Genomic DNA, 13,466 nt, shown 5'->3' on the forward strand with positions numbered 1-13,466 from the left:
CGATAGGGCCTTCTGGTTTTCCTGGAAGGTTTTGCACTGATGAACCAGATTTGCGATATCACTGTCTAAGCCAGACCACCAGACATTGCTCCATGTGAGCGTTTTCATTGTGCAATTCTTGAAGTATTGATCACTGGCCTGGATGCAGGACAACCACTCGGCTCCCCACAAGTTGACGCCATCTTCTATACTCAACTTCAGACATTTAGAGACATAATGTTTCATATCCTCTGTTGGATGCCTTTGTGGTTCATCACTCAAGGCGATGTGACGTAGTTTCACCCACATAACTTCTTTTTGGATTTGCTGGCAGTCCATGCAGTTCAGAATAATAACAACTCAATCTATCTTTAGAGGATAAGGTAGGTTGGTGGTTAGCAGCAGGTGGCATCTTTCCTTAAATAAGGAGATCAATACTGTACATGATACTGCAGATGCAGTCTCACCAATGCCTTCTACAACTGAGTCATAGCCTCCCTACTTTTGTAATCAATTCCCTTCATAATGAATTATAACATTCTATTAGCTTTCTTAACTATTTGCTGAACCAACACTAGCCTTTTGAATTTGACCACAATCATTTACATGCCATATCTATCCCTATATCATTACCCATCAAGCCAAATGATCAGCCTGGTTCACTGAAAAGTGCAGGAGAGCATGTAAGGAACAGCACCAGTCATAAGTAGAATGGAGAGGTTAATCTGGTAATGCTACAACACAGAACTACTTGCACATTAAGAAGTGGAATCAGCATGTAACAGAGACCAAGATAGGCAATCCCAGAACCAATGAATTGGACCAAAGCTTTGCCGTACTGCCACATCCAAATACAAATGGTGGTGACAGTTAAAATACTAACTGAAGAAGAAAACTTCACAAATACCCCGATCCTCAACAATGAGGGAGCCCAGAACCTCACTACAAAAGACATGTTGAAACATTCGCAACCATTTTCAGCAAGATGATCCATTAACATCCTGGTAGTGCTGCACAGCCTTAGCAAAGATATTCCAGTACAGCCACAAAACTGGCATCTACCCAACAATGTAGAAAGTTGCCCAGGTATTTCCAGCCCACCAAAAGCAGGACAAATCAATCTGGCCAATTACTACACTCGACCATCACAAAGTGATGGAAAGTATCATCGACAGTCCTACCAAGCAGCATCAATACTGCAATAAGCTGCTCAATTTAGATTCTGCCAAGACTACCCAGCTCCATACCACGGTTCAACCTTGGTGCAAAAATAGACTGAAGTGCTGAATTTAAGAGCAGTGTTTGAAAGTGTAGCATCATGACTTTGACATGGTTCATCCAGTTCCTTGCAGGAAAATGGGCAGCAAGAATCTTCCATCAGCTTTGGTCCATCGTAACCTCTTTTGCTCTAGCCCGGGCAGTGTCTCGCTCTTGGAGGTCCCCTTAAAAGCATTTCCAGTCCAGCCTCCTTCCACCATCCAGTGGTCTCTCTTCTACTGCCACTCTGAAAGCAAAAACATGCACGGCCACCATCATCCATCTCTCCATCACACTATCAACCAAGTGTCTCTGTCCAATTCTCTGTAGCACTTCTTAATTTTTGATGTTATCTCTTCATTGGATACTAGGATCTTACATAGGCAGCATTAGCAAAAGATGCTGAACCTTTGTGGCAACTTTGATGTTTTCTTCCATGACTCTTCAGCATAGACTGCAGTTTTGCAGGGCCAGAAGCTATGGCAAAATTGAAGGAATTGGCAACTAGGAGAAAATGTTCCACCATCTGGACTCATAGCCAGCCCAAAGGAAAATGATTTGTGGCTGCTGGAGGCTAAACATCTCAGTGCCAGGACATTATTGCAGGAGTTCCTCGGGGTAGTGTATTCAAACCAACCATCCTCAGCTGCTTTATCAATGACCTTTTTCACGTCATAAAATCAGATGTGGGGATATTTGCTGACAGTTACACAATGTTCAGTCCATTTGCATCTCATCAGACACTGAAGCAGTTCGTGTCCGTATGCAGCAAGAATTGGACAACATTCAGATCCGTGGCAAGTAATATTTGTACCACACAAATGCCAGGCAAAGACCATGTCCAGCAAAAGAGAATTGAACCATCTCCCCTTGACAGTCAATAGCATTGCTAGCATTGTATATCCTCCACGACTAATATCCTAGGAGTTGCCATTGACCACTGACCTGGACCAACCATGTAAATCTGTAGCTACAAAAGGAGGTCACAGGCTGGAATTCTATGGTGAGTAACTCTCTCCCCAAAGTCTGTCCACCATCTACAAGGTACAGGTCAGGAGTGTGATGGGATACTCTCCACTTGCCTGGAATAATGCAACTCTAACCACATTCATGAAGCTCGACACCATCCAAAACAAAGTAATTCACTGGATTGGCAGCCCATCCCTCCCTCCACTACCAACACAGTAGCAGCAGTATATACCACCTGCAATATGCACTGCAGTTCTCACCAAGCCTCCTTCTTCATCATCTCCAAACCCCAAACGTTTACCACCTAGAAAGGCAAAGACAACAGACGCATGGCAACACCATCTCCTACAAGGTCTCCTCCAAACCATACACAAACTTGAAATTATATCACTATTCTTTCACTGCCACTGGATCAATATCCTGAAACTTCCTTTTTAAAAGCACTGAGGGTATACCTGCACCAGATGGACTGCAGTCGTTCAAAAAGACAACTCATCATCACCTTCTCAAGGGCAATTAAGAATAGACAACAAATGCTGGCCTTGCTGGTGATACCCACATCCTGTGAAAGAATTTTAAAAATCCAATCTTTTGCCTTTTCTTGATGATATTGACTACCAATCTTTCTTCTTTCACCATCATAAGATCTTCTTCATTGCTCGTGTTCTGCCCAACTGTCCTGCTCCACATGTCTCCAGAATCACATTTCACAACATTCTATCTTTGCATTTCTCAAGTCCACATTTCAGCCTTATACAACAAGTCACTCCAAATCACAGCTACTTGCTTATGGACTCTATTCATTCCAGTGCTTTAGCAATTCTTTATATTTGGAGAATGTTATTCAAGCTTTGATTTCATTATGTTATTAGGAATTCCAGGTGATATGATGGCACAGTGGTTAGCACTGCTGCCTCACAGCTCGAGGGACCTGGATTCAATTCCAGCCTTGGTAAGTGTCTATGTGGGTCTCCTCTGGTTTCCTCCCACAGTCCAAAGGCATGCAGGTTAAGTGGACTGGCTATGCTAAATTGTTCCTGTGTAGGTTAGATGGATTAGATGTGGTAAATATTTGGAGTTATAGGGATAGGTGGGGAAGAGGGCCTAGGTAAAATATTCTTGATATTATCTTGTAAATTGAGTTTGTGTCTTTATATGCCCTGTTTGTAAACACAAGTGCTCATCACCTGAAGAAGGAGCTTGAGGCTCCAAAAGCTAGTGCTGCCAAATAAACCTGTTGGACTTTAACCTGGTGTTGTAAGACTTCTTAAAATATTCTGTCAGACTCCATGGGCCGAAAGGCCCCTTCTGCACTGTGGAGATTCTATGAAATAACATCCACGGATGTCCCCCACTACTTTAATCACCTCTTAAAATATGTTGCAGAATATTTTATGTGCTGTAAAACCAGATATGACTTTTTAAAAAAAAGCTCTTGAGAGAACAAGTAATTTATTAAAATGCTTGCAGGAGAGACTTTCCCTCAGCACTGAACTGTTTTAACTGCATACATTGTCGTGTTCTGTGGATGCTCTGACTGTGATTGGTCCAGTTTACCTGAGTTGCCAACCAATCATAGGCTGACTTTCCGCCCAGTACCAATCCAAAGTCACTGGCCAATCCAGCCGACCAATCAGAGCGCAGCCTATCAGCCAGCCAATGGGCAGGCAGTGTGAGATCCAGCGCAATCCAGTCTGAGCCGGCCCACTCCCGCCAGGGCGGAACCGGATCCGGGGGCCGGCGGCGGCGGAAATGGCGCGGGGGAAGCCTGGTGACTAGGCCCGAAAGACGGAGAGACGCAGCGACAGACAGCCGCCCAACCCCGCCCTCGCTCGGTTAAAGGGGCTGCACTGGATGCTCGGAGCATGAGCCGGACGGGGAGGAGATTGCAGTACAACCATGGTGAGTGCAGCTTCTCTCAGCCTCGTCCTGCTCCCCTCTCGCTGAGCTAGTGAACCTAGTCTGGCTGAGGAGAGGGCAAGGCTGCTTTCCTGCTGTGGGCCTCGGCTGGAAGATATTTTGCTGCTCTACAGTGAACCCGTTGTGCAATCCACGGCTGGGCTTCCTCTCTCCTGGGTAGCGGTGACCTGCCCTCGTATCTTTGCATTTCATCGGGGGGAGTGCATTTGGGTAGTATTGATATCCCACCTTCTGTGCTGCAAGTGTAATGGCTTTGCTGACATCCTCTGGGATGATATATGGCCTTTGCTATGCCACAGTCCGCATACCTAATTGAATGTCAAGAGCATAATAATAGGAGACCATTTAGTCCCTTAAACTTGTTCTCTCATCCAGTGGCTGTCTCCTGTTTTGACTCTTGTTTTGCCTTGGTTCTGTGTCCCTTAATACCCTGTCCTAATAAAAACGAAAGCTAGCTGTGTACAGACTCATACCCAGCATTCCTTAGAGTGGCCCTTGGAATAATAGTTTGAGATTATGGCTCTCAACAAGAAGTTAGTGTGCCATACTGCAGATCCTGATGACATTGCCCCCTGGGATCTTCACATGGCTGCTAATACAGATCAGGAATGGGGTAAGGTTGAATAGTGCAGAAGGAGGCCATTTGGCCTATTGAGTCTGCACCAATTCTCTGATAGAGCACCTTTACCCAGACTCTATTTCTGTAACCCCATGTATTTACCCAGCTAATCCCCCTAAACCTGTACATGAAGGGACAATTTAGCATAGCTGATCCACCTAACTTGCACATCTTTGGATTATCAAGTAATAAGATAGATTGACAATTATCATACCCAGAGGCTACTGAGGTAAAGAATTATTTGACAAGCTTTTATGTTTATAACTGGGCTATAAATGGGAAATGTCATAGACAAAAATAACTTCAGTTCTGGGACCAGAGTGGCACCATGTACATGGTACAGGTGACATGGCTTGGAAATGCATTAGAGGTGTTGCATTCAGGAAATAGTCCCATATATGTGAAATCTGGCTTGTTCATACCAGAATAGTCATTCTATTTTTTTATCTCTCTCCCATTTATACTATTTATTGTGTGAAAAGATGGACAGAAAAATGCCAGCTGGTCCATGAAATCTGTTAGGGACTTTGCTGCTGGTGGGATAGGGACAACAAAGTCATCTGCTGGGAGAGGCCAAAATATTTTTTTAAAAAACATGGCTGGTCTTAGTGGAAAAGGTTTAGGTAGTTCTTTGGCAACTGCTGAAGGTGAAGTTTATTTAAACTGGATGACATTGGCAAGGTATATTGTCTTTTGTGTGCTGTGGTATCAAACATCTCCATCAACTTGTCCAGTGTTTTTCCTGATGTTTGTAGCAAAACTGCACTCATTGCACCATCTGGCATCATATTCCAAAGTTCAATAATCATTTGGAAACAAAATTTGGATATCTAACCTAGTTCTTGTGTTTGTATAGAATAGCATCATGGAAAATTGCAGCAGGCAAAGGCCATTACTCATCATTCACAATTTCATTTTCGTGATCAACACAGGGTTAGTTCTATGTCTTTGGTTTTTGTCTGTAACCTTATAAGTTCTTTATGCTTAATAGCCTGTTCAACTCAGACTTTTGAACAGACCTCCCCCATTAAATTGATCTTTCTTTACACCCTAGCTATGGCTGCAACACTACTGTCTGAACACTCTCTCCTGTTATGTATGTTTTGTATTTTTCACTGTATACTAATGTGACAATAAATCAAATCAAAAAAACTCCATTTTCAGTTTAATTCAGTTTCCACCACCATTTTAAGAAAAGTGTTCCAAATCCAAACAAGTGAAATAATTTCTCTTCATCGCACAATTATTTTAAACCTGTGACCTTTGATTATTGACCCATTTCCCAGAGGAAATAGATTTTCTCTCTGTTCTATCAAAATCTCATCAGCATGCCCACTCATTCTTCCTAACATATCTATTCTGAATACTTGTTCAGTGTCTGCTAAAATTAATTACTACTCGAGGATCATCTTGAAATGCAAACCCTGGCTTATTTTCTGTACTGCTAGTTGTCTTAAATACCTCTTGTGTTTCCACTACTCATCCCTCAAAAACAAGAAGTGTGAGGAGCCAATGATGGTCTTTATTAAAACCCAGATCATCACCTAGTTGCTGTGTTCCTCCTTTCCACTAGTCCAGGCCAAAGTTTTCCCTTGCCTGAGCCCTGGTTTCATAATCTTTCTCTTGTTTCTCTCCTATCTATCCTTTGCAGGACTCATCAATTAGACTCGCCTCTTGCTTCCTCAATCCTATTCCCACTAAGCTGCTGAACACCCAACTTTTCAAGCCACATGTTGGCCAATATTGTTACTGGTTCTCCTGTATTTACAGACCTACATTGCCTCCTAGCCCAGCAATGTCTTGATTTTAAGATTTACATATTTGTTTTCAAATTCTCCATAGCCTCCCCCTCTTCTGTAATCTCCCAGCCCTACAGCCCTCAGAGATATTGGAGCTCATCTAATTCTAACCTCCTGAGCATCCACAATTTTAATTGCGCCACCATTGATGCACAGAGTGATAGATGAACAGGACTTGGTGCAAGCTAAGAGATAGGCAGCAGAGTTTTGGATGGCCTCGGGTTTATAGAGGGTAGAATGTGAGAGGCTGTCAGAAGTGCACTGAAATAGTTGACTCTAGAAGTAACAAAGTCAAATTGAATTTCAACAGTAGATAAGCTGAGATGGGGATGAATTCAGACAACTTAAGAGATGGAAATAATCAATCTTAGTTATGACATAAATGGAAGCTCATCCCAAGGTCAGATATGACACAGACTGGTTTAATGGCAGGCTATAAAGACAGTAGTCAGTTGTCTTGGCTTTAAGCTCTAGAATTCTGTCTCTATCTTACTTTCCTCCTTTGAGACCTACTTTGACTAAGGTTTTGGTCATCTGACCTAATTGTTTCCTATGTGGCTTAGCATTTTGTTTATAATGGTTCTATGGAGAGCCTGGTTTTATGTTTAAAGAGACTCTATAAATAGAAGTTTCTGTCAATGTGTACAGAGTCCAGCCTCTTCAACAAATCTTCCAGATTGTTTTCTTTTGGACAGAAGAGACCTGGGATCTGTGGGCCTATTGTCATGGTGAAAGTTTACACTAGAGGCCAGATTTTGGCTAGTAAGCTGGCAGTTTGAATCTGAGAACTTCCCAAATCGTCAGGCCTCCCTTGGTTTAACGAGTTCTTGATGGGCTGTGGGTAGGGGACGAGTGCACAATGAAGTCAAGCCCCAAAAGAGAGCCCCGAAGCCATTGGGGTGGTGGGTATGTACAGAGGTGGGCTGGTTAGAAGGCCTGTCTTGTTTCTCTTGAACTTCATTCTAGTTGTTAGATTTTTGGCCCTCTAGCTCTCATTCTTCATATCCCCTCAACCACTACCTATCCCCATGGCCCTTGTACTGTCCATATCATAGCCCTACCATGTCCATCCATTACTACTGCTGACTGAGTCCTAATGGACATTGCTGCTACACTGGTCTGTGGCAATGGTGAGAGAACTGACAAAGAAAAAAACCTACTTGACTTCATCATCATCAATCTCCCTATCACAGATGCACCTATTCTTGACAGCATTGGAAGGACTGGCCACTGCAAAGTCCTTATGGACGCAAAGCCCCATCTTCACGTTGAAAATATCCCCCATGTTGTGTGGTGTTACCACTGTGCTATGAGGGATCGATTTCAAATTGGTATAGCAACTCAAAACCGGGATCTTTGAGGTGCTGTGAGCCATTGCCCAGAATGCCTCCCAGTCCGTCATTACCATCAAACTGGGGGATCAATCCCTGGTTCAGTGAAGAATGCAGGAGGAACAACACCATGCAGACTTAAAAGAGAGGCGTCAATCTATTGAAGTTGTGCACAGTCTATTTGCATGCCAAACTGTGGTAGCGTGTGATAGACAGAGCTAAGCAATCCCTCAACTGATGTATCAGATCTAAGCTCTGCAGTCCTGGTACATCCAATCATGAATAGTGGTGGACAATTAAAAAGTAATTGGAGGAGGACGCTCCACAAATATCCCCATCCTCTATGATGAGGGACCCCGACACATTGTGATTAAAAATCAAGGCTGAAACGTTTGCAGTGATCTTCAGCCAGAAATGCTGAGTGGATGATCCATTTCAGCCTCCTGGGATCTGAAGAATCACAGATGCCAGTCTTAAATTTGATTAATTTAATTTGATATGAAGAAACCACTGAAAGTATTGGATACTGCATTTATGGGTCCTGCCAACATTTCAGTAACAGTACTGAAGACTTGTGCTCCAGAGCTCGCTGCACCCTTAGTTAAGCTGTCCCAGTACAGTAACAGCTGGCATCTGTCCAGCCATGTGGAAAACTGCTCAGGTATGTCTTGTCCACAAAAAGCAGGACAAATCCAATCCGCCAGTCACTGAACTAGTTGTCTACTCTTGATCATCAGCAGAGTGATGGAATGGATTGTCAATAGTGCTATTAAACGACTCGTAGCCATAACCTACTCACTGATGTTCAGTTTGAGGTTCTGCGAGGCTCCTGCCTCATTACAACCCTAGGCCAAACATGGACAAAATAGCTGAACTCAAGTATTAAGGGGACAGTACTGCCCTGGACAGAATGGCAGCATTTGACCAAGTGTGGCATCAAGGAACTCTAGGGAAAACTATTAAAATCAGGGAGAAAACTGTCATTGGTTGGAGTCATACCGAGCAAAAAAAAATGGTCGTTGTTCTTGGAAGTCTCATCTCAGTCTCAGAACAGCACTACGTGATGGTCCACCATCTTTAGCTGCTTGATCAGTGACCTTCCCTCAGTCACAAGATCAGAAGTGTAGATGTTTGCAGATAATTGCACCATGCACAATTCCTCAGATACTGAAGTAGCCCATTCTAATAGCAAGATCTGGGTAACATTCAGGCTTGGGCTGATAAGTGGCAAGTAATGTTCATGCCACAGGCAATGACCATCTTCAATAAGATAGAATCCAACTATCTTCCCTTGATGTTCAGTGGCATTATCATAGTTGAATCTCCCACTGTCAACATCCTGGGGGCTATTATTGACCAGAAACTGAACTGGGTCAGCCCTATAAATACTATGGTTACAAGAGCAGGCCAGAGGCTGAAATTTCTGTGCGGAGTAACCCACAACCTGATTTCCCCAAAGCCTGTCCACCATCTATAAGTCAAGAGTGTGATGTAATACTTTCCACAAAAAGCAGGACAAATTCAACCTGCGAATCACTGCCCAATTGTTTACGCTCTATTATCAAGCTTAAGTGCTCCAGCAGCACTCGAGGAGCTTGATAACGTGCAGGGCAAAGTGGCCCGCTTGATTGGTGCCCCTCTACCATCCAGCCCCTCCACCACCAATATGCAGTGGTTGCAATGTGCACCATTGAGCATTCTCTAGCAACTCACCACAGCTCCTTCAACAGTAACTTCCAACGTACTGCCAACACCACTGCCTGCAAAATCCCCTCCAGGCCACACCATCCTGACTTGGAATTATTTGCTGTTCCTTCACTGTTGCTGGGTCAAAATCCTGGAGCCCTCCTCCCTAACAGACTGTGGGTGTAGTTACAGCATATGAGTGATTTGATTTATTATTGTCACATGTATTGGTATACAGTGAAAGTATTGTTGCTTGTGTGCTATATAGACAAAGTATACCGTTCATGGAGTAAATAGGGAAGAAGGAAAGGAGAGGGTGCAGAATGTAGTGTTACAGTCATAGCTAGGGTGTAGGGGAAAAAAAGATCAACTTAATATAAGGTAAGTCCACTCAAAAATCTGGTGGCAGCAGGGATGAAGCTGTTCTTGAGTCTTTTGGTATGTGATTTCAGACTTTTATATCTTTGTCCCAAGGGAAGAAGGTGAAAGAGAATATGTCCAGGGTGCCTGGGATCCTAGATTATGCTGGCTGCTTTTCCGAGGCAGCAAGAAGTGGTAGATGAAGTCAATGGATGGAAGGCTGGCTTGCGTGATGGACTGGGCTAAGTTCACAATTCTGCAGTTTCTTGCAGCCTTGGTCAGTGCAGGAGCCATACCAAGCTGTGATGCACCTGGAAAGGATGCTTTCTATGATGCATCTGCAAAAATTGCTGAGAGTCGTAGTGAACGTGACAAATTTCCTTGGCCTCATGAGAAAGGAGCCTTGGTGGGCTTTCTTAACTATAATGTCAGCGTGGAGGGACCAGGACAGGTTTTTGGTGATCTGTGTACCTAGAAACCTGAAGCTCTTGACTATTTCCACTTCATCCACTTGATGTAGACTGGGGGCATATCCTCCATTACGCTTTCTGAAGTTGCAGTGAATCACTGCAGTGGTTCAAGAAGTAGAGATGAAGGAGCTTGAGACTCCAAAAGCTAGTGCTGCCAAATAAACCTGTTAGACTTTAACCTGGTGTTGTGAGACTTCTTACTGTGGTTCATAAAGGCAGCTCACTACCACATTCTCAGGATTCAATTGGCGATGGGCAGTAAAATGCTGGCCTAGCCAGCAACCCCCACATCATGTGATATAGAATAAAAATGAAGTACAATGTACATAACCGATATGAACAGCCATTCATTCGCTCAAACCTGCTCCATCATTCAATAAGATCCTGGCTGACCTGTTTGCATTGAATTCCATGCCCTAGTAACCTTTGATTCCCATGCCTAACAAGATTTCTCTACCCCGCCTTAAAAATATTCAACGATCCTGCTTCCTCTATCTCCTGAGAACTCAAGTTCCACAACCTTCTGTGAGAGAAGAATTCTCCTCATCTCTCTCCTGGGAGGATAATCCTTGTTTTTATGTCAAATCCGCTTGTAATAAAGTATAGCATTCCGTTCACCGCCTTGATTACATGCAGCCGCATGCTACCTTTGTGTGACTCATGTACAAGAATTACTTAATCTTTGCACCTCAGAATTCTGCAGCCGTTTTCTATTTAAGTAATGCTCTGCTTTTTTTTATTCTTCCTGTCAAAGTCAACAACTTCACATTTTCCCACATTATATTCCATCTGCCATATTTTTGCCCACTCGCTCAACCTATTTATATTTGTCTACGAACTCCTGTCTTCAGCATACTTTTCTATCTATCTTGTATTGTCTGAAAATTTAGCCGTTATACCTTTGCGCTCATTATCTAAGTCGTTGATGTCAATTATTTAAAAAATTAAGACCCCAGCACAGACCCCTGAAGGACTGAACACATTCTGCCAATCACATGATCTACTTATGCATGCTCTGTTTTCTGCCAGCCTGTCTTCTATCCTTACTAATATGTTATCCCCTACATCATCTTTTTTCCACAATAATCTTTGTTGTGGCACTTAACAAATTCATTCCTGGAAATCCAACATCTACAGGCTCTCTTTATCCACCACACACATTAACCAATCTGTTAGAATTCTTTGGAGTTAAATATGATTTTCTTTTCACAAAGCCATGCTGACTCTTTCCAGAAATTATCTTGAGTTGTAACCTCTTTAATGACTGATTCTAACCTTTCCCTCTTATAGATGTCAAACTAACTGGTCCCTTGTTTCCTGTTTTCTGCCTGTCTCCCTTCTTGAATAGAGGTTATGTTTGCTACTCCCCAGTCTAATGGAAACTTTCCAGAATCAAAGGAGTTCTGGAAAACTAACACCAACACATTACCTGCCTGTTCTAAGACCCTAGCATGAAGTCCTCTGGATTCAAAGACTTGTCAGTTTGCTTGTGCTTCCCTCACAATAATAATTTCATTAAGTTCCCTCTTCCCTCCACCTCCTGATTTATAGCTATTACTGGATTTTTTTTAATATCCCCTATGGTAAAGACAGGAGCAAAATGAAATCTGTCATATCTTTATTATCTATTATTGCACTCTGGCACAGGGCTTAGGACTGCTGCCTCACAATGGCAGGGACCCAGATTCTATTCCCAGCTTGGGTGACTCTGTGTGCAGAGTCTGCACATTCTCCTCGTGTTTGTGAGAGTTTCCTCCTGGTGCTCTAGTTTCTTCCCCACAGTCTGAAACACATGCTGGCATGGTGCATTGGCTGTGCTAAATCCTCCCTTGGTGTACCCAAACAAGTGTTTGAGTGTGGCAACTAGGGGATTTTCACACTAACTTCATTGCAGTGTTAATGTAAGCCTACTTGTGACACTAATAAAATAAGCTTTAACAATTTTTTTAAAACTCTACGTTCTCACTGAGAACCAACACTTAATTTACTTCCTGTTAAATACCTGTTTAAAAACTCTTACAATGCATTTTTACCTTCCTAGCTAGCTTCCTCTTGTATTCTAATCTCTTTCTCCTCCATCTCCTGGTAAGCTATTTGAAGAATTCAACCAGATTGGCAAAGTGAGATATTTTTCAGAAGTGATATTATGTGCATTTAATAACTCCTTCCATGTCAATGTATAGGACATCCCAGGGGCAGCATCGTGGCATAATGGTTAGCACTGCTGCCTCTGTCAGGAGTCTGGGTTCGATTCCCAGCTTGGGTCACTATCTGTGTGGAGTTTGCACATTCTCCCCATGTCTGCATGGGTTTCCTCTGGGTGCTCTGGTTTCCTCCCAGAGTGTAAAGATGTACATGTTAGGTGGGTTGGCCATGCTATATTCTCTTTGTGTACCCGAACAGGTGCCCAGAGTGTGGCGACTAGGGGATTTTCACAGTAACCTCATTGCAGTGTGAATGGAAGCCTACTTGTGACTAATAAATAAACTTAAACTTTAATGGTCCATTCTGGCAACTTTCCTATTTCTGACATTAAGCTGTTAAACCTTGCATTTTGTCGCCTGATTATTACTTTTTGAATGCCAGTGGCAAATTTAGCTTCCTTCCAGTAATTAATTCACAGATGTCTTTTTATCATTCCTATTTACTATTTGAATAGAGGCTGCCATTTCTTTCGTTAGCCTCAGTCTGATTTTAGGAGCTTTATTCCCAAGATTACAGCTTACTTTTACCTTAGCATTGTTAGTATCAATTGCACAAATGTTAATTTATATCGGTCCACGGGTGAAAAGACTGATGCAAAAGTCCATCTGAACCTTCCCTGAGAAATCTGCCTGCCTTCTCTAAACGTAACTGAACAGCTCAGTGCCTTTTCCAGTGTTGGACTTCATATACCTTATTTACCTTTGATTTGAATACTTTATTGTGAATTTCTTAATTTCAGCTTTCCTCAGAACTGAAATTCCTATAATTCACATTGCCATTGTATTGAATTCCCATAGCATGGTCACTAGTATTTGTATTGTTTCTCACTGTTGATATATTTTGTAATATCATCTGAACTTTTCCCGGACCT

The 13,466-nt window shown here is 42.7% G+C and overlaps 1 protein-coding gene across 4 annotated transcripts in view; it reads left to right on the plus strand.

Moving 5' to 3' along the window:
- Nucleotides 1–3,951: 3,951 nt before the first annotated feature.
- The window catches only part of xpo6 (exportin 6), a 116,642-nt gene continuing 107,127 nt past the window's right edge, over nt 3,952–13,466 (plus strand). For all 4 annotated transcript variants that reach the window (XM_080206709.1, XM_080206710.1, XM_080206711.1 and 1 more), the window contains exon 1: nt 3,952–4,107. In XM_080206709.1, coding sequence (XP_080062835.1) covers nt 4,105–4,107 — 3 coding nt within the window. In that variant the 5' untranslated portion in view covers nt 3,952–4,104. The remainder of the gene's footprint in view (nt 4,108–13,466) is intronic.

The sequence above is a fragment of the Carcharhinus amblyrhynchos genome, chromosome 18 (assembly GCF_965287045.1).
Source record: "Carcharhinus amblyrhynchos chromosome 18, sCarAmb.v2.hapA, whole genome shotgun sequence".
Taxonomy (NCBI): domain Eukaryota; kingdom Metazoa; phylum Chordata; class Chondrichthyes; order Carcharhiniformes; family Carcharhinidae; genus Carcharhinus; species Carcharhinus amblyrhynchos.